We start from the raw sequence: 26,191 nt of genomic DNA, 5'->3' as shown, positions 1-26,191 counted from the left end.
CTTCCTAACTGCCCATCAGGCTCAAGGGCAGAAACACCACCCAGGGGCAGGTGTTCTTCTTCTCCTTAGTCCAATAATTTAATTAACACCTTAATACTAGTTAGTTTTGTATGGACACAGTAAGAGATTGAGGCTTGTAGGGTGGCTCTCGGGGGAACAACTTGCTACTGACTCAGACTACAGTGCTCAGGCCAGATTAATCATCCCTAACCCTAGCAGGGTTTGAATCTAGTTATTACTTTTTTAATTATGACAGAATTTGTCCATGATCATGCTCTTAACTTATAGTTGAGCAATATGGTTAAGCCCATCTCGATGCCAGAGTAGCACATAGCTCACTGCTTGCCCTGGGTCCATCCCTCGTCAGGACCCTGCTTTTGGAGGGCTAGGAAGTAAGGGCAACTGAGGCTTAAGTTGAGAGAACAGATGCCAGGAGGTATATATCACTGAGAGTCAATTAACTCCCACGTTATAAAAGCATAACATTTATTGTCTTCCTGTGCCCATACAAAAAGGACATTGCTCTGAATAAACCATGCCAAGGACTTGAGGAGAAGAGGAAAAAAATATTTACAAGTCAACAGAGCACAAAGAAAGAAATTACAATAAACACAGAGGAATGGGAGCCCTGCGATGGGAGTAACCCAAATAAACCTAAGCTTCCTCTGGCAATGTTATCCTATACAAATGTCTTTTCTGAAGAGAACTTTCAGGCCCTCAGGTAGATTAGGAAGTGGAATTGCTAGGTCATATGGAAGTTCAATTCCTGGTTTTTTGATAAGTGTTAATATTCGTTTCCCAAGATGTTAAAGTGGGACTGAAATGGTATAAGGGGGTAGGGTGATTGTCTTGCACATGGCTAATCTGTTTTCAATCCCTGAAGCCACATATGTTTGCCTGGTTCTTGCCATAAGTGATTCCTGAGTGCAGAGCCAGGAGTAAGCCTGGCTTACTGGCACTGCTGAATGTGGCCCCAAAATTAAAATATAAATAAATAAAAGGTTAGACTAGTAAATGAGGGAAGCTTTTCCCCATATTCCTGGACAAACTGCTTGTAATATATGCCAGTCTCACTGATATAAGATGTTATCTCATTGTTTTGATTTTGCATTGTTTCTCATTGTATTTCCCAATAATAAGTGATGCAAACTTTATTTTGTATATATTTTGTATAGCTGTTGTTACCTATATGTCTTCTTTGATATGTTTTTGTTCATCTCTTTGCTCAATTTTTTGACTGGGATTTTGTTTGTTTTTCCTTGTTAAGTTATACCAGTGCTTTCCTCTGTCAGATGAGTGGTGGGAGAATATTTCTCCCACTCTGTGAGGTGTATTTTTTCTTCTTCATTTTATTTATTATTTCTTTTGTGGTGCAGAAGATTCTTAGTTTAATGTAGTATCATTTATTTACCCCATTTGCAGAAATTCTTTCTAAATGCATTTTTATTGGGAAAGAAGGTAAAACAAAAGAAAAATGGGTCTATACTTAGAAGTAAGCTCTGCTATATTTAAGAAAATTTAAACAACTGTTTTTTTGTGTGAGATAAACATTTATTTATTTCTCACATGAAAAATCCAAGGCTATAAAGGCAGTTACACAGGTCGTCAAAGTAAGGTGCTATGGTCCTTTGGGTCCTCCTTTTGTTCCATCTAACTTCCATCTTCAGTGTTACCTCATAGTTGATGTTGACAGTTGAAGCTGCTGAAGCTTCAGTTGTTGTTTCTGAAATAAAGAGATTCAGAAAAGAGGACAAAAATAACCGCTTCCTGTTGAATCAATTCTCTTTGTGATTCCGTCCTGGAAGTCTCACGCAATTTAAATTACTTAGGGAGCTTGGGACTTAGATTAACCAAATTTCAAGAGACAGAATATGGCCAGCTAAAACTGACATTCTTAAATAAGTTGAAGAGGAAGGGGGAGGGTGGAGGAGAAAGAGAGGAAGGGAGCGAGAAGAGAATTCTCTGCTAGTTGGAAGTTTTTGACACAAAGTGTTTTTTTTTCTATTTAATATTTTTGAATGTTGAGAATCTAACACTTAGAAACATAATACAGAATTCTAGAGGTACCAAAGATGATTCATTTTGGAATCTGGATACACTAAATGCTTAATTCACTCAGCAGTGAAGTGAATTGTGTACACTGGTTTTTCATCAGATTTTTCACTTATTGGTTCTAGTGACACACATTAATTTAAGTTCCTTGGTGCCATCCACTTACTTAGGTCCTGGAGTCTGGGTGTTGGAAATGCCCCTCTTCATTGGCCCCTGGAGCACTGTCATTTATGACCAAGAAGTGATCTTCATATACCTTCAGTTGCATCACATCAGTAGCACAGAGACCTAGAAGAGGTGATAGTGCACAAGGTGTATCAGAGCTCCCAGGGTTTATTAGCTTCTCTAGACAGCTTGAATTTTCTTTAAGGAAAAGAAGAGTCTCATATCAAGTTTTCTTCCCCTCCCCTATTTCTTCTGAAGGTTCTATGCAAGAATGCAATGGCCCTCATCCCCTAATCAACTTATACTTTGAATATCTATCATGCACAAACCACTGGTTTAGTGTAAGTAGGATGAGTATTTAAAAACAGATCAATCTTCCCTCTAGTTGAGATACAAACCAGCATTCTTCAATCATTTTACACATTGGGAGGGAGAAAAATAGAATAAATATTTTATGGACCTGTTGATGGCTAAGATATAAAAAAAATCAATGCATTGTCCCATTGATCCCCTCAACAATATAATTCAGGAGTTATGAAGCCACTGCATAATGGGGTAGGGGAATTTTGGCTGACTGGCAGGAAGTTTCCATAGACTGACCATACTTGTTTGTGGGTGACAGGTTGAATCAGGGATACAAAGAAATATGTGATAAAATATCAGGACATGATAGAAGTGATATTTACTATAGAGAAGTTAAGGAATGGAAAAAAACTAGTGATAAATGGTTAAAGAGGGGAACAAAGAGCTACAGGAGTTAAGGTGAGTGGCCAAAAGTGATAGCCCTCAGTTTTATCCTGGCCACACTGTCACCTGAGCATCTCTCTGGATGCAGCCCTGGAAGTTCCCAAGAACTGCTGGGGCTAACCCTGGAGGATCTTGAGCACATACAGGTGGCCTGGATAATCCCCCACACCACAGGGCCATAGCAGCACTGCATTCTTGAACCATAAGTTCAGTTGGTGGATATTTGTTGAGGAGTCCCCCGGCTTCTTGAGAGCTTCTTGAGAGAAAGAAAGAAAGAAAGAAAGAAAGAAAGAAAGAAAGAAAGAAAGAAAGAAAGAAAGAAAGAAAGAAAGAAAGAAAGAAAGAAAGAAAGAAAGAAAGAAAGAAAGAAGGAAAGAGAGAAAGAAAGGAGGAAAGAGAGAAAGAAAGATAAAGAAAGAAAGAGAGAAAGGTAGAGAAAGAGAAAGGGAGGGAAAGAGAAATGGAGGTAAAGAGAAAGGGAGTAAAGAGAAAGGGAGGAAAGGAGGGAGGGAAAGGAAAGGAAAGGAAACAAATGGAGGGAAAAGGGGAGGGAGGGAGGGAGAAAGGAGGGAAGGAAGGATATAAGTACAAACTTTCAGTTACAAGATAAATAAACCCTATGGACAGCCTATCATATAGTAGGGCAATAGTTAATGGTAGTATATTTCTCTTTGAAAGTTGATAAGAACATTTAAAAGTGATAAAATAAAAAATGCAATTATATCTAGCAATGAGTATGCTCTAGTCTGATTGAGGCGATCATTCCACAAAACCCACATATATCAAATCATCATTTTATACAACTGAAATGGCTATGTTTCACATGCCAATTATATATCAAAGAAAGGAAGAGGAGGAGGAGAAGGAGGAGGAGAAGGAGAAGGAGGAGAAGGAGGAGGAGGAGAAGTAGAAGGAGGAGGAGAAGGAGGAGGAGGAGGAGGAGGAGAAGGAGGAAGAGAAGGAGAAGGAGAAGAAGGAGAAGAAGGAGAAGGAGAAGAACTTAACTTTTTAAATAGAATGCAATCTCTATAGGGATCAAAATGATTTAATATCTTTTTCAAGACATTAAATCTTTTTTTTTTTACTTTTTGAGTCACACCTGGTGATGCACAGAGATTACTCCTGGCTCTGCACTCAGGAATTACTCTTGGCGGTGCTCGGAGGGCCATATGGGATACTGGGAATCGAACCCAGGTCAGCCGAGTGCAAGGCAAATGCCCTACCCACTGTACTATTACTCCAGCCCCAAGACATCAAATCTTTAATGTTTTCTTTTAGTTGAGGTGTTAGTGCTATCATTACAAATTTTCATAGATATTTTTGACAGTAAGTCTTAATTCTATTCTTCAAAAAGACCATTGCTGTGGAACTCATAATGCACATAAAAGACAAATATTCTTTTAAAAATACCTTGCATATTGAATTGAACTGAACTGTTACCCATATTAAAATGAAAGTTAACTCTAATAAGTCCAACATTGATTTCCCCAAATTAACTCCTCATAAATCAGAAAGGTTTTATGGTTATGAGAACATTAAATAAACTAAATATTTCAAAGACAAATATTTCTTATTAATCTTTGATTATAATGAAGAGTCTGAAATACACTACTGTGAATAAAATGATAAATTCTTTTCATTGAAGAAATTATTCTCTGATTCATTATATCATATAAGATGCTTACCTTTATTTGAAATGCTAACAGCTTGAATTTCCCAGGTAGATGGAGAATAAGGTAGTGTCAAGTCCACCTGATGCCTAGAACATAGAATATTTCATAGCTATTAAATATGAATGAGTCTTAATTTACTTGGATCCAATTTAATACCATCTTCTATTATGCAGAACTATTTTATTTTCCCATATGGACTCTTAAGTTTAAAAATAAGAAAACAAACCAGTGAACATAAGTAGGGATGAGTTAAGAAAAGAGCAGGGCCTCTTTCAGATTCATAATAATTGCCCGTATATTCACGGCATTGGTTAATAAAATATGATTATATGTGTAGACCAAGAATGTTTGGATATATGAAGATGCATACCATTTTCTATAGGATGAATGTTCAAATTCATATTTGAAACCTAATTCCCAAGGTGAGGGTAGTTGGTTGTGAGATATTCCAATGGAATTAGATAATAATGGGATAGCCTACGTAATTAGAATTAATATCCTTATAAAATGGGCCCAAGGAAATTTCTTATGCCTTCTACAATTATAGCTTAGAGTTGAAGATAGTCATCTAAGAACCAGAATCTGGGATCAAAAACTAATAGTTTTTTATTCTTGATTTCCCATTATTTTGAACTCTGAGAATATAAGATTTCCAGTCTCTATTCTCTCAGAGAAGTTCTTTCTAACAGCTTAAGACATAGTCCTACCTAAAATATACCTGTCTTCTGGTTTCATCATCTTATCTTTATAATTTAAAAGGGTTGTGATATCATAAGTTATCCAATAATAATATATTGACTTAACACTGTGAAGAAAAGGGATTATTATATAAAAATGGTTGAAACAAAAACGGCTTTACCAAAATCCAACAGTCATCTTTTCAGGGGATATTTTATGAATATGTATCATCTGTAAGGCATCATCTTGAGACTAGATGATTCCTCATGGAATTAATTATAGAACAAACAGATGTGAGCAAACAAATTTTTTTCACAGAAGTTAATAAGTGCTTTGATGAACATGTATGAATACAGTGTGATAAACATGTATGAATACAGTGTGATGAACATGTATGAATACAGTGTGACTGCAGGAAAATAAGCGTTAAATTTTTGTTGCTTTTTTAAGACCACATCTGGCAGTGTTCAAGGATCACTTCTGGCAGACTTGAAGAACTTTATGGAGTGCCAGTGATTGAACCAAGATTGGCGGCATGGAAGGCAAACATCCTACCCATTGTACCACCATTCCAGCCCAGAGTATTATCATTTTCTTTGATAGCTCCTTTCCTTGTTTTGGGGCTATCCCCCACACTGCTCAGGACTTACTCCTGGTTCTGTGCTCAGGGATTACACCTTGCAGTTCTCAGGGGGCTATATGCAGTACTGGCAATACAACTATGGTCTGCCATATGCAAAGCGAACTCCTTAACCCCTGAACTATTTCTCTAGACCCAATATATACTTTTTTAGAGAACGCAACCTTAAGTTGGGTTGCAAGTAGAATTTATAATTAAAGTGGATTTAGAGGAGGATTTTTTGAAAAATATGACCCTCCTCAAAAAAAATTATTTCTGGAGCAGAAGTTCATAATGGCAGATAGAAGAGAGTGGTGTGGAAGAAGAATTGTAAAGGACCCTGAAGAAAAGCATCATAATAGACATAGATTTTGTTGAGTGAATCATGGGGATGTGGCTGGAGATGGGAATAGGATGTGTATTTTACTATAACCATGTGAGAGTCTGGAATAATGAATTTGAGAGGAGAAATAGACAAGGCTGGAGTCAGGGAGGATAAAGAAGATTGTTGGGCATCTGACAAGTGTGTAACTGGACAAACAAATTATTCCCAAGTCTTATGGATAATAAAGGCCTTAACGTGTGCATTTAGTGTGAAACTAATTATATTTTTTACTTGTTATATAAATAAATAGTATTGTAAGCAGATACCTAAAGGCATGGTATCCATTGTTAGTCATTTGTTTCAGAGCAATTTCTAGAAAAGACTGACATAAGTATAAAGAAGTGAAGAGTTCATATTCACCCCCAAACTGCCTGCTTGATGAAAAATTTTAAGGTAAGTGAAATGGCTATTTCTGAAAGGGTATTTAGTTTTCCCCTTAATTTTGCTACTGACATAAAAACCACCCAACAATCAAACAATGTCAGTACTATTTATTTCCCAATTCCTTCACTATTAAAGTAATCCTTAGCAGAGAAACAGAACCCTTTTTACTATTTAATGTTTGTATTTTATGAATAAAAGATAAGGTAAAAAAGTTAGAATACCTTTTAGGAACGTGATACACCTTCCATAACCAGTTTATTGTTGATTTTTTTCTTGGTTCTAAATTAGAAATGTAAAAACACAATAAATACAACATACAGCAAGGTAATATATAAAAGCCTAATGGTTAACTCTTAATGAAAAAATTTTACTATATTTGGTTATACAATAACCAATAAAGTGAAATTCTTGATTTAAGATATCTAAATTATATATAAAAATAAGGTACAAAAGTACTATTTCACTAGTATAAAATAAAATATATTGATATATATTCAGGTGTAGATATGCGTTAGTGTAACTAGAGAAATTCAGAAACATAAAATTATAAGCAATGGCAATATCTTGGAAAGAAGGTAGGTATGAAGTTAGGTATTTTTACCTTATTCTTCACACTCTTCATACTGTAATAGTTTTATAAAGAAAGTTGGAATAAACTTCAAAATGAAGGGTAAATAAAAAAGGGTGTATGGGTTCAGATGAACAAAATACAAGGAAGGAAATGAATAAGAAAGCATACTTAACCTGTGAAAAAAACAAAACCCAATGTAATTAGATGAATAGTGACTAAAAATATTTATGTCTCAAAGAAAATACAAATGATCAATGAGTCCAGTATCTGGTTCAATGAAAGGATAAATAAGACCAACAAGCCCTTATGTATTTTCATGAAATAAAAAAGAGGGAATGCCCTATTTAACAGGATCAGAACTGAAAGGAGATACAATAGGAAAGATAGCATGAACGTGAATATAAAGAACCCCAAGACACTGCTACAAACAAGTTTACATCACTGTGAGAACCAAATCTATATGAATAAATTCTTAAAATTATACAGCTTCCAAGACTGGATCCAGAAGAAACAGAAAATGTGGATTGATGGATTACAAAGAAATTAAAGCAGTAATAAAAAGGTCTTCTGCTAAACAAAAGCTCAGGAAAGTGTGATTTTATGGGTGAGTTCTGTCAAATCTTGAAAAATCACCTATTAGCCATCCTTTTCAAATTCTCCCAAAAATTGAAGTAGGTCCAGAAACAGTACTTAGGTTAGGAAAAAGACGTTGCATACACAAGGCCCCCTGGTTCTCTCCCAGCACTACTTTCCTCCTACCCCTAAATATTGGTAGACATGGCGTTAATGACTTCTATACATAACTGGGATGGCCTTAGTGGTCCCAAGCACTGCAGATTTTGTGCTACAGGAGTTGGTTCTAACAGTCAACTCTCAGGAACCATTCAAAGAGCCTAAATAGCTAAAGCAATCCTGAGAAAAAGTCAATGGGGAAGCATCATTCCCCAACTTTAATTATACAACAACATTTTGAAATCAAAGCCATTGTGATATTGGAATAAAAGCAGATATACAGATCAAAGGAATAGAATCAAGATCCTGGAGGTAAATTCTTACATATATGAACAGTTAAGATATGACAAGCGAGCTGAGGCCATATAATGGAGGGGGATGTGTTCAACAAATAGCAGGAGATAGAGTGGACTCACAGATAGAGAGAAGAGCAGGTACAATGAACAATGGTGAAGGGATATTGGTATTTTGGTGGTGGTTATGGTATAGCAACATTGCAACACTAAATTATAGACATGCCAATCTTGTAAGTCAAGTTTATCAATACTTCCAAGGTGTCCTTATAGAATGTCTTATAGAATAAGACATAAAGTGCTCTCAGAAGAGAGACAAAGAGACACAAAACATAGGAAATTACAGTCACGTGAAGACATGGATACATGGATTCCAGTGATGCATCCACAAGCCAAGGACAATGAGAAGTTTGAAGAGGCAAGAAAGAATTCTTCCAGAGAGTAACAGATGGAGTGTAGTCTTACAGAGATATTTTTTCTGCTTGATGGATAACTAAACTTATTCTTGTAACCACTCAAAATATATACATAATTCAATCATCTGATTCTATACGTTAAATTCACACAATGATGTGTCAATTATATCTCAAAAATAAACGCTTAAAAATAAAACATTTAAAATTATATAAAAATGTGAAGTTCAAACTCAAACTAACTTTCAAGTTGGCATGATCTCCACAGTGGTATAAAAAATATAAATAAAAAGTAACCCAAGACAATAGGTTGAAAAACAGGTTCTTGAAACTATAACTTTGATAAATTATACCTGCTACTATTTTTCACTGAAACCATGAAAAATTAAATACTTATTTTCTATATATGCACATTGGGATTTTCTCTACTTCTACTATTTCATGGGCTATGATTTGCAACAGATTCTAGAATAATTTTTTGGTTCTTCAAGGCACACTCTTATCTTTATGCAGATGTTAAACATCATCGTGCAGGGTCAGTGATTTATGCACAAGTATCACAGAACTTTATGATCAAATATTTTACTTTGTATGATCACTCGGGCTGAGTGATAGCACAGTGGTAGGGCGTTCGCCTTTCACACCGCCGACCTGTGTTCTATTCCTCCGCCCCTCTTGGAGAGCCTGGCAAGCTACTGAGAGTATCATGCCCGCAAGGCAGAGCCTGGCAAGCTACCCGTGATGTATTTGGATATGCCAAAAAGAGTAACAATAAGTCTCACAATGAGAGACGTTACTAATACCCGCTCGAACAAATCGATGAGCAACGGGATGACAGTGACAGTGATCACTCGTTATGAACCATAGCCACTACACAGTGAATTAGTGGCAAAGGTGGGACTAACAATATCCAAACTGAGATTATTTGCATTTTCTAGTTGCAATGTAGGATCTTAAGTTTCCTCTTTTCTGAATTACACCATTGGAAGTGTTTCTTTCCACGGCAGCACAAACTCTGGCAAGCACCATTTCATGTGGCTTGGAGGTTTGCATACATACCAAAAACAGGTGGAGCTCTCAGTGGTGCAGAGAGATGAGTGCTCTCGAGTCGCCAGAAATTTGCCCTTTCACAACACACAGAAAAAGCCTTTGAACAACGGGGGCCAACCTTAATCCGGGCAGCTCTTTTCTCGCAACTGTCTTCACTTTCATGAGCTCCATCACGACAGCAATTCTGGACCAACGGGTGTTGGTATGTGGATGCTGAGATGATAACACAATTACTCTTAGCAAAGCGCAGATTCAGAGACTGGGGCTGGATTTAAAGGTCCTGGTCAGGGGCTGGAGCAATAACACAGCAGGTGGGGAGTTTGTCTTGCACGCGGCAGACCCGGGTTCGATTCCCAGCATCCCATATGGTCCCCTGAGCACCGCCAGGGGTGATTCCTGAGTGCAGAGCCAGGACTAACCCCTGAGCATCGCCAGGTGTGACCCAAAAAGCAAATAAATGAATAAATAAATAAAATTTTAAAAAATTTAAAAAAGGTCCTGGTTAGCTTCCTTTCTAATGTCTCCCAGCACACCCCTTCTTGTACAACTGCTGACCACCCCAACGAGAACAGCTCCTTGAGTGGGGATTTTCTCCCTAGACTGCTGATCTCACAGAGTTCCAGTTGCTTAAAATTCTTCCTGCCATCCAAACCAAATTCTAACCCTTAATACTGTACCCATTAAGTTTATTCTTTTGTTAAAAAAAAAGTTACAGAACTTATAAATTTTTTTTGTTTGTTTGTTTTCGGGTCACACCTGGCGATGCACAGGGGTTATTCCTGGCTCTGCACTCAGGAATCAACTCTGGCAGTGCTCAGGGGACCATGTGGGATGTTGGGAATCAAACCCAGGGTCAGCCTTGTGCAAGGCAAACGCCCTACCCACTGTGCTATTGCTCCAGCCCCAGAATTTATAAGTCTTAAGATATTTGAGGATAGTCACCACGACTACATAATCCTTACCCTTTCTCTGGTAAACATCCTGCGAACTGTTTTTGAACATGTTTGCACAGAATAAGATTGGTTTTACTTTTTTATTATTTTCTTTTTATTTCTTTTTTTAATTTTTTATTTCTTTTTGGGGTCACACCCAACGATGCTCAGGGGTTTCTCCTGACTTTGCAGTTAGGAGTTACTCCTGGCGGTGCTCAGAGGACTACATGGGATGCTGGGGATCAAACCCGGGTCAGCCACATGCAAGGCAAATGCCTTCCCCGCTGTACTACTGCTCCAGCCCCAAGACTGGTTTTAAAAAACTTCAAACAGTCCCTCTAAATTGAACCCTCACTTGGTAGAGACAGTTGTAACTAGATGGTGCGCCTTAGTGGTGTCTAGAAAACTTAGAGCATTCACTCTGGTTTCCCTCTTGTTTTCTCAAAATTGGAAATTCGTTAGTCATCGTCTCTGTCATTTAGAAATAAGGAGACAGTGGGGCATAGAGTCAGGGAAGGAGTCAAAGAGGCAGTTACATGAAGTAAAAGGAAACGAGGCCTCAGAATAGAAGCTCTATACTACTTAAGGCTTTCCAGCTCTCCCCATCATTCAGACTGGCAGGAAAAGCCCAGTTGTAGTCCTGCACTTAAAGGTTACAAAATTGTTGTAGTACTGTCTCACCAAACTCAGGGTGTGCCTTTTATATGAAGGGGGTTAAAAATAACAAAGCATTCTAAGTTGGCGTTATGAATTCCTCCTGAGCTGACTGCTTTGCTTGCGTGTTTTCATTTAAATCTCCCAACTCTGCAAGATAAAACGAAATGTTTCCCATCTGACAAGAAGGAAACTGAAGCTCAAGTTAAGTAACTTGACTCATAGAACCATATAACTCATATAAGCATAATATGTACCATAAATAGTAAACCATGGCTCTAGCCTTGTTACTAATTCTAAAATCTTTCTTCCTTGTGATGCCTTTACTGATGCTGTTTTGGCAAGTACCTGCTGATGTTGAAGGGGAATTTCTTTATTAATATGTCATTATTATTACATCACAGTACCTGTAATTCCTCCAATAAGTAAACTTATTAGTAGTGTACCTGAAGTTTAAGTGGCATGTAAAATAATTGTTTCTTTCATACTTCTCTTTCAGAGAAGCTGGATGGGTCCCAAACAGTACATCAGCAGAAGAAATGCTTAGTAGGACACAGTGACCTCCAGTGTTACCAGCTCTGCTCAGAATCTGATGTGGATTTAAATTTGGCCTATATCATCTACTACCATCGAGTATTTTAATGAATTATGATAAATTTCTCTCTGTGTCAGATGTCTTAATCTATAAAATGGGGGATAATAAGGTAACTTCAATGTATAATTAATATAAATATTCTAAGACAAACTTATAATGCTGTTTACGATGCTTTCAAAAAGCTTATAACATAGTAAGTGTTCAGTATATTAGTTATTATTTCATCAAGCAAATGGCTTCCATTAAAGGCTCTTAAAAGCCATACATTTTGATAGAGTAAAATATTAGAGAATGAAAAGCCAATTGTATTGTAACTACCCAGAATAGACATAATAGAGACCAATTTCCTTTATATTTAGAATATATATAAAAAATGTGGTATTATTTACTTGACATGCTTGAGACCTCTGGAAAGTAAAAAACAATACAGAACCCACAGATCTTTTTCATCTGCATTAAATAAATTATCTAGAAAGAGAAAACATTGTGGATGCTGAGTTATTTCACCATAACTTTTAGAAACGAAATGAAATGTTGGTGCACCTAGGCTTTCTATTATGTTTTTCAATTCTCTTTTTGACCTGAGAATTTTCTTTCGTGATCCACCTAAAAGAAAACAGAGAACAATGCTTAGAATAACTAGTTCAGTCAAATGATATAGGCACTCAAACTAATCACAGATATATGGAACGCTCAAAGGGATGGAGAACATTTTGCCTATTGGAAACACTGAGTTCAATCCCCAGCACTACATTCTTGAGCATGATCAAGCATCATCCAGGTGGCACTGGTCAAATTCAGGCCCTCACACAGGTCAGGCGTGAGTGAAAGCCTTTGCACTACCTCCATAGCCTATGAATGTCCATTTTATGTTTATGAGAATTAAATTAAAGTAAAAAGATAAGTATGCAGTCAGAGCCCAAGTACAGTGCATAGGGCTCTTGCCTTGCATTTGGTCGACCCAGGTTCGATCTCTGGCATCCCATATGGTCCTCTGAGCACTGCCAGGAGTAATTCGTGAGTACAGAGCCAGGAGTAACCCCTGAGCATCAGTAGATGTGGCCCGTAAACAAACAAACAAAACATATACATGTAAGTATTTACTAAAGTAAAGCATTTAACTATAATATGAATCTAGAGGAGCTGGAACGATAGCACAGCGGGTAGGGCTTTTGTCTCTCACGCGGCGACCCGTATTTGATTCCTCCGCCCTTCTCGGAGAGCCTGTCAAGCTACTGAGAGTATCACGCCCGCAGGGCAGAGCCTGGCAAGCTACCCGTGGCATATTGGATATGCCAAAAACAGTAACAATAAGTCTCACAATGAGATATGTTACTGGTGCCAGCTCAAGCAAATTGATGAGCAACAGGATGACAGTGACAGACAGTGACAGTGACAGATGAATCTAGAGGTAACTCCAGTGATTCAATGTCAAGCAAATAGAAGCAAAGATACACAACTGGAATTACATCAAATTAAGATGGTTTTGCACTGGTGCAGTAGTAAGATGTTTGTCTTTTTTTTTTCTTTTTGGGTCACACCTAGCAATGCACAGGGGTTACTCCTGGCTATGCACTCAGGAATCACCCCTGGCAGTGCTCAGAGGACCATATGGGATGCTGGGAATCAAACCCGGGTCAGCCGTGTGCAAGGCAAATGCCCAACCGCTGTACTATTGCTCCAGCCCCTAAGGTGCTTGTCTTGTGTACATCTAATCCATATAGATCCCTGGCACCACCTATGGTCCTTTGAGGACAGAGCCAGGAGTAAACCCTGAGCATGGCTGAGTATAACACTCACCTCCAAAGGTCCTGCACCACACAAAAAAATGATGACTATAATATAAAGACAACTCAGAGACTAGGATAAAATATCTCCCACCGCCCATCTGACAAAGGATTAATATAAAACATTTACTAAGTACTAGAAAAACTTAACAAAATAATCAAACCCATCAAAAAGTTAGAAAGGAGATGAGCATAAAGTTTCTCAAAGAAGACACACAGATGGCCATTAGTATATGAAAAAGTGCTCTGCATCACTGATCATCAGGGAAATTAAAATCAAAAGAACAATATGATATCAACTTACACCAGTGAAATTGGCATATATAAAAATGAATGAAAACAACCAGTGTCTGGATGTGAGAAAAAATAACCTTCATGTCCGGAGGGCAATGCCACTGGATATAATCTTTTTAGAAAACAATTTGGACATTTCTTAAAAATCTAAAATTTGAGTTTTATGTGATCCAGCAATGTCTCTTCTGGGTATCCCAAGGGCCCAAAAACTCTATTGAGAAAAGACTATTTGTACTTGTATGTTCATTGCAGCATTATTTAAAATAGTCAAAATTCAGAAACAACCTGTGTCCAAGATCAGAGGACTGGATCAAGAAACTGGTATATATACATAATGGAATACCACTTAGATGTAAGAAAAAAAAGAAACACATTCAATCTGCACTCCATGGATGGAACTGAAGGTTATCATGCTGAGTGAATTAAACCTGAAGGAGAGGGACAGAGAGAGGACGCTCTCTCTTCCATTCCTGGCAAACATTCCTCCTCGAAGCCCTCTGCCTCCACCAGCTATCACTCCAGAGGTTTGTGCAAGACCACAAATTCAAGCCAATTCCATAACAAATACTCTCTCAAGCACCACTGACCATAACCCTGGTGGTTCCCCAGCACAGCTGGACATGGGCCTGATGAACCCGAGCACCACTGGCTGCAGTCTGCCTTGTCCCCTGGCATTACCCTGCACTAGCACTGGATGTTCTGCTCCCAGCTAACCAAGCGTCTCCAAGAGTGTTCCCTGGGCACAGTCCTTCAAAAGGGGATCTTCAGGGGAGTAGAAAACCAAATGAGTTACCCTCTCGTTGGGAGTGACCGGCGTCCACGTTGGTAAGGACAGTGAGCCCCGTGGAGTAGAGCACCTCCGCATTATTCCTGCCCCCGCCTGCTCCACAGTCCCGGCCGCGTTTAGATGAAGAATGAAGTATCTGTTCAGAGAAGAAATTGTAAAGCACAGTGGCTAAAATGAAATTTAAAAAAATGAATTGAACCCTGGGCTGGAATGATAGCACAGCGGGTAGGGCGTTTGCCTTGCACGCCGCCGATTCCTTTGTCCCTCTTGGAGAGCCGAGCAAGTTACTGAGTGTATCCTACCCGCACGGCAGAGCCTGGCAAGCTCCCTGTGGCATATTCGATATGCCGCAAAACAGTAACAACAAGTAGTCTCACAATGAGAGACATGACTGGCACCCGCTCGAGCAAATCGATGGGCAACGGGATGACAGTGACAGTGACAATTGAACATCATGTTCTGGGAGATAGAAGAACAGTTAGGGCAGATGTCCAGTGTGTGCCCCATCCAGGTTTGATCCCAGGCACCACACAATCCCTGAACATCACCAAGTGTGGCTCTGGAGTCCTCCAACACTGCCGGGCAGTTCCCCCCCTATTCCCAAGAAACAGCAATCAGTGATTATTAGAAGGAATTGCTGGATTTTGAGTAATGTTATCGGCAAATGACCAGTATACTAAATGTTGAAATCTTATTCTGTTTTCCTATTCCCTGTTTTTGCCTTCTCAATTTATAAGAGAATTCCATTTAAGTCACTCAAGAACAAATATATAGCTTTGGTATAAAATTTCTTTAAAATTTTATAATCTGCTCTCTTCAAAATTTTAAAGAAATTTTTTTAAATTTTATAATCTGCTCTCTAATAACCATGAGTAAATGAAGTGACAAAATACTGTTCCTCACTATCCTTTTCCATTTTTAAATTCAAAGTTCTGAGAGTGATGATTCTGTATTTCTTTATCTTTTGTTTTGGTTATTATATATATATTTTTTGTTTTTTGGGCCACGCATAGGGCATCCTGTTGGGTTTGCTCAGAGACCACTCCTGCAAGGCCTGGGGCCCACATGGAGTACTCAGATCAGCCACATGCAAGGCAAACATCCTGCCCTCTATAAAATCTCTCCAGTCCCTATATTTCTTTTTACATGTAATTGTCCTGAATTACCCTTGCTCTAGTTCCCCTTGCAATATGATAAGCTTCCAGGAATACAGCTTCAAATCTCTATACATGTATAAGGCTCACAACACCCACCACAAGTCCAAAATGACCTCTCTATGTGGAAGATCCAGTTTTAATCAGCAGTGTTACAAGGCCTTTCAACCACTAATGGGAGTAACCACCAAATGCCACCAGGAGAAACCTACAAGCCCAGATGAATGCCTCAAAAAAATAAAAATAAAAAAAGAGGGAAGGCAAGGCAAGGGGAGGGAAGGGGAGGCAAGGGGAGAGAAGAGAAGGGGAGGGGAGGGAAGAGGAGGGAAAAGAGAGGAGAGGGGAGGAAAGGAGAAGGGAGGTGAGGGAAGGGAAGGAGAAAGGAGGAGAGAGAAGGGGGGGAGGGAGGGAAGGGGAGGGAAGGGAAGGGGAGGGAAGGGAAGGGAAGAGGAGTTAAGGGAGGGAAGGGGAGGGAAGGGAAGGGGAGGGAAGGGAAGGGAAGAGGAGTTAAAGGAGGGAAGGGGAGGGAAGGGAAGAGAAGAGGAGTTAAGGGAGGGAAGGGGAGGGGAAAGGAAGAGTTCAAAGCTTCACACTTTGCATGGTCCCCTGAGCACATCCAGGAGTGATCCCTAAACACTGAGCCAGGAGTAAGCTCAGATTATCACTGGGTGTGTTCCTCACACCAAAATAATAATAATAATAATAATAATAATAATAATAATAATAATAAAGAAATACAGAAAAAGGATCACACAAAAAAGAAAACTCTCTTTTGTTTTGGGACCCCCCCTTCCCTCCGTCAGTGGTAGTCAGGGGCTGTTACCAGCCCAGTGCTTGGGGGTTGGTTGAGGGGGTTGGGGAAGACACGGCAGTGCTCAAAGGACCATGAAGTGCCAGGGAACGGAATCTAGGGTTCCTTCATGTAAAACTTGAGTGATAGACCTTGGAGCTACTGTCTGGCCCCCAGTTCAATATATTTGTATAGTGTTATCCCTTTGAAGGGATTGTTGTGAATGTTTAGTAAGATTATAGATGCCAGACCAGAGAGTAAGCCGAAAGGACTGGAGAACATGCTGTACGTAAAGAGATTGAGTTTGGCCCGACTCAGTGTGGCAATGCATGATCTCCGAGGCACCACCTGGAGTGACCCTTGATCAGGATAAGTGTGGCCAGTATGGCCCCAGAAACAAACCAACAAGTAAGAAGATATATATACTTTATAAAGATATTTAGGAAATAGTAAGTTTAGGAAACGTTGGCTGTTGGTAATATGATCCTTAACTCTAACTGATAAGACAAACTTTGGTGTGTAATGGCATATTTCCTGTAGTTTTCTCCCGTGAGCAACCAATGACCCCTGAAAGAAGGATGATGGTCACTAAGTCCAGGATCAAGTGACAGTAATCAAAACATTTTCTTTACTTAACTTTTTCCATGGGATTTGTGCTTCTTTGTTGGAAGTGATATGCAGCAACATCCACTGAGGATAACGCTACCCAGGCTTCTGACTGAGTTTCCAAAGTAAGAGAAATACCTTTGCCTCTGGGACGTGCACCGTTATTTGGAGACAGATGTATCTAAAATTATTTGAAAAAGAAAGAATTTTAGCGTTAGGTTAAACAGTCTAAGTGTTAGAGCAAAGAAGAGGAATTCAGGCTGGCAAGTCTATTTGTGGCTTACCCGGAGCTGATTGCCACACTTTTCTTGAATCTTTAGGCAGACTGAGTCAGACACTAATTCTGTCGTCTGATCTCCTGTGACAAAGTAATAGACCAGGAGACAGGCTGTAGGAGCCATGTGCTGAGTCAGGGGAAGGTTCAAAAGTTGGGAGGATGAACCTGGGAGTTTCTTCTCTGCTCCAAAGTGGACAATTTTGCCCTTAGATGAAATCTAAAAGTACACAGAAAGAAATAAACATCAGTGTGGACTGCAAAGGGGATCAGTAATTGAGCCAGTGATAAAAAAGATAGTGAATTAGTGTCCATCAAGTACCTCACCTGCATTAGACATACATATATGAACAAATTAACTAATTATGATCATATTAACTAACATTTTATTAGCTCCATTAGGTAATTACAGAGATTGAGGTTCATCAATACAAAACATTCATAACCTAAAAGATGCCTTTGTCAGAACCAGTAAGATTCTCCTTCATTTGAACAAATGGCTTAGTCCATAAGATATTATCAATCACTGAAAGAAAGATAATTTAGTATTGTTTACTTTTAAGAATTTCTTTCTAGCAACCGCTGTTGGAGAGGATGTGGGGAGAAAGGGACCCTTCTTCACTGCTGGTGGGAATGCCGACTGGTTCAGCCCTTCTGGAAAACAATTTGGACAACTCTCAAAAAATTAGATATTGAATTCCCATTTGACCCAGCAATACCACTGCTGGGAATATATCCCAGAGAGGCAAAAAAGTACAATCGAAACAACATCTGCACATGTATGTTCATCGCAGCACTGTTTACAATAGCCAGAATCTGGAAAAAACCCGAATGCCCCAGAACGGATGACTGGTTGAGGAAACTTTGGTACATCTATACAATGGAATACTATGCAGCTGTTAGAAAAAAGGAGGTCAAGAATTTTGTAGTTAAGTGGATGGGCATGAAAAGTTTCATGCTGAGTGAAATGAGTCAGAAAGAGAGAGACAGACATAGAAAGATGGCACTCATCTATGGTATATAGAATAACAGAGTGGGAGACTAACACCCAAGAACTGTAGAAATAAGTACCAGGAGGTTGACTCCATGATGATATGCTACCATCTAAATATGAGATGCAGTTATAAAAGAAAAGATGACATCTTATAGCTTGCTGAAACATGAATGTGATGTGAGCCTACCACATTAAGCAAAATTGTCTGAGGAAATATCAGATGATCTCACTCACTGGTGGGCTATAGAGAAACAAGAAAAGGGAGTAGACAACAATAGCACCCTTGGACTTTAATTCCAAACACATTGCCAAGCAGTGGAAGGGAGTGGAAAGGGATATGGAGATGGACTGGAGGAGACATAGGGGCAATGGCGGAGAGTCCTGGTCACTTTGGTAGAGGGGGGTACAGTAACTTTGTACATAAAACCATAAACTTGAACACCTTTACAAACATATTATCTAAACTTTAATATAGATAAATACATTTTAAAAGTTTTATGAGGGCCAGAGAGAAAGCACAGTGGGTAGTGTGCTTGCTTTGTACCATGGCTGACCTGGGTTCAAGTTCTGGCACCCCATATTGTCCCCTGACCACAGCCAGAAGTAATTCCTCAGTACACATCAGGAGTAAGCCCTGAGCATCACCAGGTGTGGGCCCCAAACAAGAACAAGAACAAGAACAAAAACAAACCAAAATAAAACCTCTCCCCCACAAACTAAAAGGTGTTCTGAGGATCTTTTAGAAAGATGTTTGTGAGTGTGTATTTCTTTTTAACTTTTAAACACATTTATTTATTTAGTAAACATCACTTAGGTGTTGCTTAGACTTAGGTAAAGAATCATTTCAAGTTCTGGGGGCAAGAAATAATGTCTCAAGTAGGGGGCTAGATGCAAGTTATATATTTATTTATTGAACTTACTGACAGAGAGTCTCTTGCCCCCGAGCCTGACTATAAAATCAAGCTCCTGGAAGCCTAGTATCTTGTAGCCTAGCTCTCCCTCTAGGAGAACGTGGCAAGCTACCGAGAGTTTCCTGCCCACATGGGAGAGCCTCGCAAACTCCCCGTGGCGTATTCATATGCCAAAACCAGTAACAATGCTGGGTCTCATTCCCCTGACCCTGAATGAGCCTCCAATGTGGCACCATTGGAAAGGATGAGTAAAGAGAGGCTGCTAAACTCTCAGGGCTAGGACAAATGGAGACGTTACTGAGACCGCTCGAGAAATTCGACGATCAACAGTATGATGATGATGATGATGATGATGATGATGATGATGATGATGATGATGAACTTACCAAGTAATTGTAGTGTGTAATCTTGTCAACATAAGGACTTTTAGGAGTGACAGAGATGTCCAGGTGCTCTCCCACAACCAAATCCTTGTAATTTTCTGGCCAGCTGAGGGAAAGGAAACTTTGGCTCTGGGATGAGTAGGGCACTGCTTGATAGTCATTGCTGGCCTGATATTCTGCCGGAAGGTCTGGGTCATCTGTTTTCACCTACAGAAGATAGTGACAAAATTGTGAAGTGCTGACACACCAATTTGCATCAGTGATGGCTATGGTGTGTGTGTAGTGGTGGTGCTGGTCATGATTCATAACACTTTCCTAGCTTTTATGAGAGCCCACCATGGTTCTAAGTGATTGACAGTTATGAACATGTCCATATACTTTTACATCTTGGACTTCCCAACATCATATAAAAAGTCAAATTAGGGGACTGGAGAGAGTATAGCAGGGAGGGTGCTTGCCTTGTACATAGTTCAATCCATGGCATCCCATGTACTCCCCCACCCCTCCTCCCAAATACCAACAGGAGTCATTCCTGAGTGCGGAGCCAGGAATAGCTTTAAGCATCTCTGGTATGGCCCTAAAACCAACCCTCCCCCCTCAAAAGAAAATTAGTCTTCATTGCTTAAACATCATGGTAATCTATACTATCAAATGACTATGGAAAGTTTTTCTTATATGGACCCCCGCAATTTTATGCAAAACTAATTACCTCCTGCAACCTCAAATCTAGATCTCTTCTCAGGAGATTGTTCAAGCAAACTGTCCACAGTTACCCTGTGCTTCACTCTCCACATTGTGGCTAGAGAATTGAAATGCTCTTTCTCAGAGACATCTCTGCTCTCAACTAGCCCTGTTCTTGCCCTCCCCCCTTCCCGAACTCCATGGTACCTCACTTTCAGCAACATGTTGTGGTTCTAAGCTTCTAAATGTATTTTTAGGGCTGGAGCAATAAATAGTACAGTTTGTAAGGCACTTGCCTTGCATGCAGGTGACCCAGATTTAAACCCTGGCATCCCATATGGTGCCCTGGGCACCACCAGGAGTGATTCTTGAGTGCAGAGCCAGGAATGACCTCTAAGCATTGCCCAGTGCGGCCCCAGAATCAATAAAATAAAACCAATGTCCTTTAATCAACTGCTGCAAGTCTTTGAAAGTCAACCTTGAACTCTCCCTGTTCTGAAGGGAGTCCTATTTTTCGTGGGTCTTCTTATTCCCCTTTGCAGTGTTGGGGACCCAACTCAGATCTCATATGGGCAAGGCATGTTCTGTCGCTGAGTCACGGGGGGCTGAGTAGTCCCATCAGGATTATCTTTTAACACATGTCTTCTAAGGATACTTTCCCAAGTCCCCTCTGTTAACGGGAGACTTTCTCTTACTCCATGGAAGTTTTATGGATTTCAAGTGTGCTCAGATTTCTCACAAGTCCATCCTATTAGCCTTTGGGTTTCTGGAAACTACCTTCATTCCTGACACCTATCAGGGGGCCATGAAATATTGATTGCTAAAATGTATATATATTTCCAAAACTAAAAAAGACAATAGTTCACAAGCCAAATGTCTTGGAGAAGACTGGAAAGAAAAAGATAGAAAATGTCAAGTGAGTTTATCAAAGCAGCTAACAGGTAAATTTGGGGAAGGATTTCCAGTGGTATAGCAGGGGTATAATTCAAATCTTGGTAATTTAAAGATATGTGGGAGGAGGCAGTATAGAATGTAGATACTTTTTTTTAAAGAAGAGGTCACATGTGAATTGATAGAGAGGATGTGAACAAGAAATGATGCAGATGGCTTTCTTTTTCCTGTATTCCATTGGAAGTTCACATTCTAAATATGTCATTTTGAATACTATGTTTTGCCAAAGAAGCAAAAATAATTTTTTCAATATAAAATGAACAAACTCATGCCCTTCATGAAATATTCAACACATTAAATCCTATTTCCTGTAGTCACAAATTAAATATATCTGAGAAGTTTACAAGGCTTATATATATAAAATGTTCACATTTTCCCTGTGCATTTACTTGCAACCAGACTGAAGAAATATTTAAAATGTAGCACGTAAGAATTCTGCTCACATGAAAATCCAGTTTTGCCACATCAGAGGAAGTATAAATCACAAATGAGGCTACTCCATCATAATTTGTTGTGCTTTGTTTTATATCCAGATCTGTCTTCAAGTTATCTGTCTTATAAGTTGTTTTTGCTTCCATCGTTACTGGAATTCCTCTTACCAAATGACCATCAGTATCCTTCACCTGTACCTATGGGACCAAATCCATTTCAACAGCTAGTTAACACTGTTAACTATAAAAGCATAGTAAAATAAACAATAGTAAAGATGGACTCCTTTGCAAAAATTCCTAAAACTTTACTCCCAAGCACAAACATTAGAATTTAGTGATCAAGTGCAGTTCTACCAATGTTCCGATCTAAGAACTTCAGACATCTGTATTAATTGCATTCAATTCAGTGTGTGGTAACAGAATTGTCAACTAAGTATTTGTTGTGGGCTGGGAAAATTTTTATTGCCTTGTCCTACTCCTCACCCACTCAGTCTTTTCTCCATTGAAGTATCTTCACTGCAGTTTACGTAGCAACAAAACCTCCCAGAGATCATCTTCCCTTCACAGACCTAGCATGACCCCTGTCAGATTTTCTAGTCATCTCACCTTGATGAGAAATGGAAGTCCAGGCTTCAGGAAAAGAGAAGTATCAACTAAATCCAGTGTGTAGGGAAAAAGGACAAATTTGACAACTGCTTCTTTATCCTCATGGACAAATATACCTAATGGAATAATAGGAGTATCACTCTGAGAATCTGGCAAGTGCTATGCATCACATCTGTCTACATGGGTACCCACTCTGTTCCTCTCTTTATTTGTATAAGAATAAATACACCATATATACCCTGATCATTTAGCACAAAAATATGATCCTAAGATCGGTTGATTTCTGTGGTCATCCTGGAAAACACTGCATGTCCTGATACAGATCATTTCTCAGATCCCATCCCATTTGCTCTTCAGGTATTGGAAAGAGTCTCATGTCCTCAAGAAACCAGTAATCTTATTGGAAGAGATACTCCCATATATATATAGCTGGTTTTCATTTCAAGGCCACTGTTCACATGCTCAGTTGGGTGCTAGAGGACATGGTATTGCTTTAATGATGTATAAGCAAACACTCAAATTCCTCACTGATGCTCTCATGATTGAAATAATTTTATGATGATTTTGTTGCAAATGTAATTTCCTGGTATCAGCCTTATTTCTTCTTTCTAATCACATAAAAGGTTATTCTCTCCATCTATGATTTGGGGTCATCATTATAGGAAGATGTTTTTCATGAGCATCCCATGTGTATGAAGCACATGGACAGTATTTTGATGGAGCAGCTATACTTGTCCAACATCGAATTCATGTAAATTACTGAGCGAAATTCAAACATGAAATCAGAAGTGTGAGAGAGTCCAGAGGAGGACTAAAAGAATATGCACAAGCACCACACCATTCATAACATGTGTGTCCCACAGCTAGAACCCAGGCCAATTGTGTGACCATCATGACCAAGCACCTTTGACCCCAGTCATTACAATAATAAGAACAATAGAAAGGGAAGAAGAAAACTGTGAGAAACAGATTTGTATATTATTTTAGATACTCACTTGCTTCTACATCCACAAAAATATTAAGGAACTTGTTATTTAAATCTTCTAGGCTTTTATTTAATCGTTTAATTTCCTTTGAAGCATTAAAATTGATTTGTGCAACACCATCAACCAGCTGTTTTTCAAAAAGAGGAAAAAATGTTGAAGCTGTAATTTTATAGAAGAACTCACAGAGAAGAGACAACACACTCTACTTTCATCAGTTTGCAAAATCTTCACTTGCCAATGGCATTGTAATTACAGCTAGAGACAAGAAAACCTAAATTCATGCCTGTGAGATCTCTACCCATTGATCAATATTTAGGTCAGTCCTTTTAAGAATAAATAATAGGACATATTACAGAACCATGAAGGAAGATCTCGAATGGCACTGAAAAATATCTGATGTAAAGCCATGTCTTATTCTTTTTAGATTGTGAGGCTGTAATCTGGGTACCATTGATTCTGATGGAATCTAATGTAAAGTACAGGCTTTTGTGTCCATAGAGACTAAATTCCTTAGAAAGAAGGTTTTGGGAATTCAGTGGAATTTATCCAAATATAAATTATTATTAGTTTGGTTTAGTTATATAAATTCTTGGAAGAGAAAGTCCACTTTTATTTCAATACCCTAGTGAATTTCTTCCAATTCTACATTACTATAAAAGTTGCTTAAAAAATTCTTACATTTGTAGACTCTATTCCTGCAAATATATTTTTATGTCCACCATCGTATAAATCTTCTTTTATATTAAAGAGGACAAAAACTTTAGCTTCAGGTAAATTCCTACTATAAGAAAATCTGTCAAAAGAAAATATGAATAACTTCTTTTAGACAAGGCAATTATAGTAATAAGATCAAATGTAACCACATTAAATTTGCTTTATGTCCTGGAAATTGTATTCATATGAAGTAATACATTTCATTTATATATCCTATGGGTGCTGAGCTACAGTAGATACTTTTATCTTCCTGACAAATGAGGAAATTGAGTACTAGAATGATAAAAAGAGATTGCTCAGTTTCCCAGTTCTTAAGTTCATACTGACTTAGTGTAGAACTGAGCTTAGGATCTGTGTGTAAGAGGCTATACTTCATTGATTACTGTAGCATAATGTGGCAATTAGGATTCCACTCCCTGGGGAGAAAGGGGCAATATTACATACAATATTACACTACTCACGTGTAGTGAAGGAAAGTTGTTTATAAATTAGCCCATATCTACGTTTAGAGTCAGAAGAAAATAAGAAATTTCCTTATTGAAATATAAAATAGGAAGCCACTGTTCCTATTTTGAACCTGATAAGTATGGATTCTGAGTCTGTTTACTCTAGAATGGATTTGAATACTAAGGGGTACAACCAATAATTATTTACTTTGGTAAATAAAAACAACCAAAAATTTTGATACAATATTTTAAATTTTTCTTAGCTGAGTAGTTTCATCACTTTAATAGTTATTTAAATGGTAGTATTCAATTTAATAATTATATTCAATCTCTAGGATTCTTTCTCATAAGATTATAGAACAATGGCAAGAATCCAGTTGACAGATAGCCTTTAGACAAATATTGAACAGATTCCAGCAATTATGTCAGTTATTTTTAATTATAGTAGTTTTTAATACATATGTAGTCTTTTCAACATAGTACCTAGGCTAGCACTAACATTAATCATATTAAGTTCTAAAATTATACATTTGTATTCAATAAATGAGTCTAATAATTATAGCTTTCTTACCTAGCTTTTATAGTAATCTTGAAGTTCTCAACATTTTTATGGCTAATAATACTGTTTTCTGGTTCTATGATGACATAGAATTGTGGTTTCCCTGAAGTAAAAAATATATATATAAGCAGAAAATCTAAACACTTGCTGTTGATCAAGTAGAAATCTTTTAGTACAAAGGAACAGATGAACATCAAAAACATGGATATCCTTCTCATTCTGAATAGTCACACTCCTGGGAGTCTCTTTACCTCTGATTTAGGATGAATTATACCTTTTCCTCCCATGTCCTGTCCTAATTGTACATATGCTACCATCTAAATATGAGATCCATGAAGACAAGAGCTAATCTTGCTTCTTTGAGTAAACTGGTCTCCCCAGTAACTTTCATATAGTGTTTGGTAGATGTTTGTTAAATTGGAAATAATTTGCTTCTTTAGTGTATCTGGTATTTAACAATACCATTTAGTGCCCAAAATGTGATAATTAATCTCAAGCTTACTATGGAGGAAAGATATCTTGTTATAACATCCAGAAAATAGCTTTGTGAGAGAGAAAGAGAGAGAGAGAAAGAAAGAGAGAGAGAGAACTAGAACAAAGAGAGAGAAGGGATCTAGGCTCCAGGATGACCAGGTCAGGGGGTGACAGGTAAAGCAAGTGTCTCTCTGTGCTGATTATTTATCTCTGTATCAGAGAAAAATGTCCTCCAATGTAGTAGGAAAAAGGCAAAGCCAGGATTCTATGAAGAGAACTGAGTTCAAGAGAGTTAATAAGTAACTCAAAGTTAATAAATAACTCAGCTTAATCACTTAGGAAGGTATTTGGTTGCATTACGTAAATATGTGAAACATTTCCAATTTTAATATGCAATTCTTTTTCTCTTGGAATTTAGAG

General features: G+C 38.4%; 1 protein-coding gene across 1 annotated transcript in view; it reads right to left on the bottom strand.

The window, feature by feature from the left end:
- Nucleotides 1–1,598: 1,598 nt before the first annotated feature.
- The window catches only part of LOC129403555 (complement C5-like), a 49,657-nt gene continuing 25,064 nt past the window's right edge, over nucleotides 1,599–26,191 (bottom strand). The window contains exons 7-21 of the mRNA XM_055132350.1: nucleotides 25,310–25,400; nucleotides 24,257–24,371; nucleotides 23,588–23,705; nucleotides 22,593–22,708; nucleotides 21,999–22,184; nucleotides 19,927–20,130; nucleotides 17,646–17,855; nucleotides 17,393–17,542; nucleotides 14,818–14,947; nucleotides 12,487–12,549; nucleotides 9,772–9,975; nucleotides 6,925–6,982; nucleotides 4,650–4,723; nucleotides 2,219–2,340; nucleotides 1,599–1,723 (exon numbers count right to left, since the gene is read on the bottom strand). Coding sequence (XP_054988325.1) covers nucleotides 2,219–2,340; nucleotides 4,650–4,723; nucleotides 6,925–6,982; nucleotides 9,772–9,975; nucleotides 12,487–12,549; nucleotides 14,818–14,947; nucleotides 17,393–17,542; nucleotides 17,646–17,855; nucleotides 19,927–20,130; nucleotides 21,999–22,184; nucleotides 22,593–22,708; nucleotides 23,588–23,705; nucleotides 24,257–24,371; nucleotides 25,310–25,400 — 1,841 coding nt within the window. The 3' untranslated portion in view covers nucleotides 1,599–1,723. The remainder of the gene's footprint in view (nucleotides 1,724–2,218; nucleotides 2,341–4,649; nucleotides 4,724–6,924; nucleotides 6,983–9,771; nucleotides 9,976–12,486; nucleotides 12,550–14,817; nucleotides 14,948–17,392; nucleotides 17,543–17,645; nucleotides 17,856–19,926; nucleotides 20,131–21,998; nucleotides 22,185–22,592; nucleotides 22,709–23,587; nucleotides 23,706–24,256; nucleotides 24,372–25,309; nucleotides 25,401–26,191) is intronic.

Source organism: Sorex araneus, chromosome 1 (assembly GCF_027595985.1).
Source record: "Sorex araneus isolate mSorAra2 chromosome 1, mSorAra2.pri, whole genome shotgun sequence".
In the NCBI taxonomy this organism is placed as follows: domain Eukaryota; kingdom Metazoa; phylum Chordata; class Mammalia; order Eulipotyphla; family Soricidae; genus Sorex; species Sorex araneus.
This window is presented reverse-complemented; position numbering and strand designations above follow the sequence as displayed.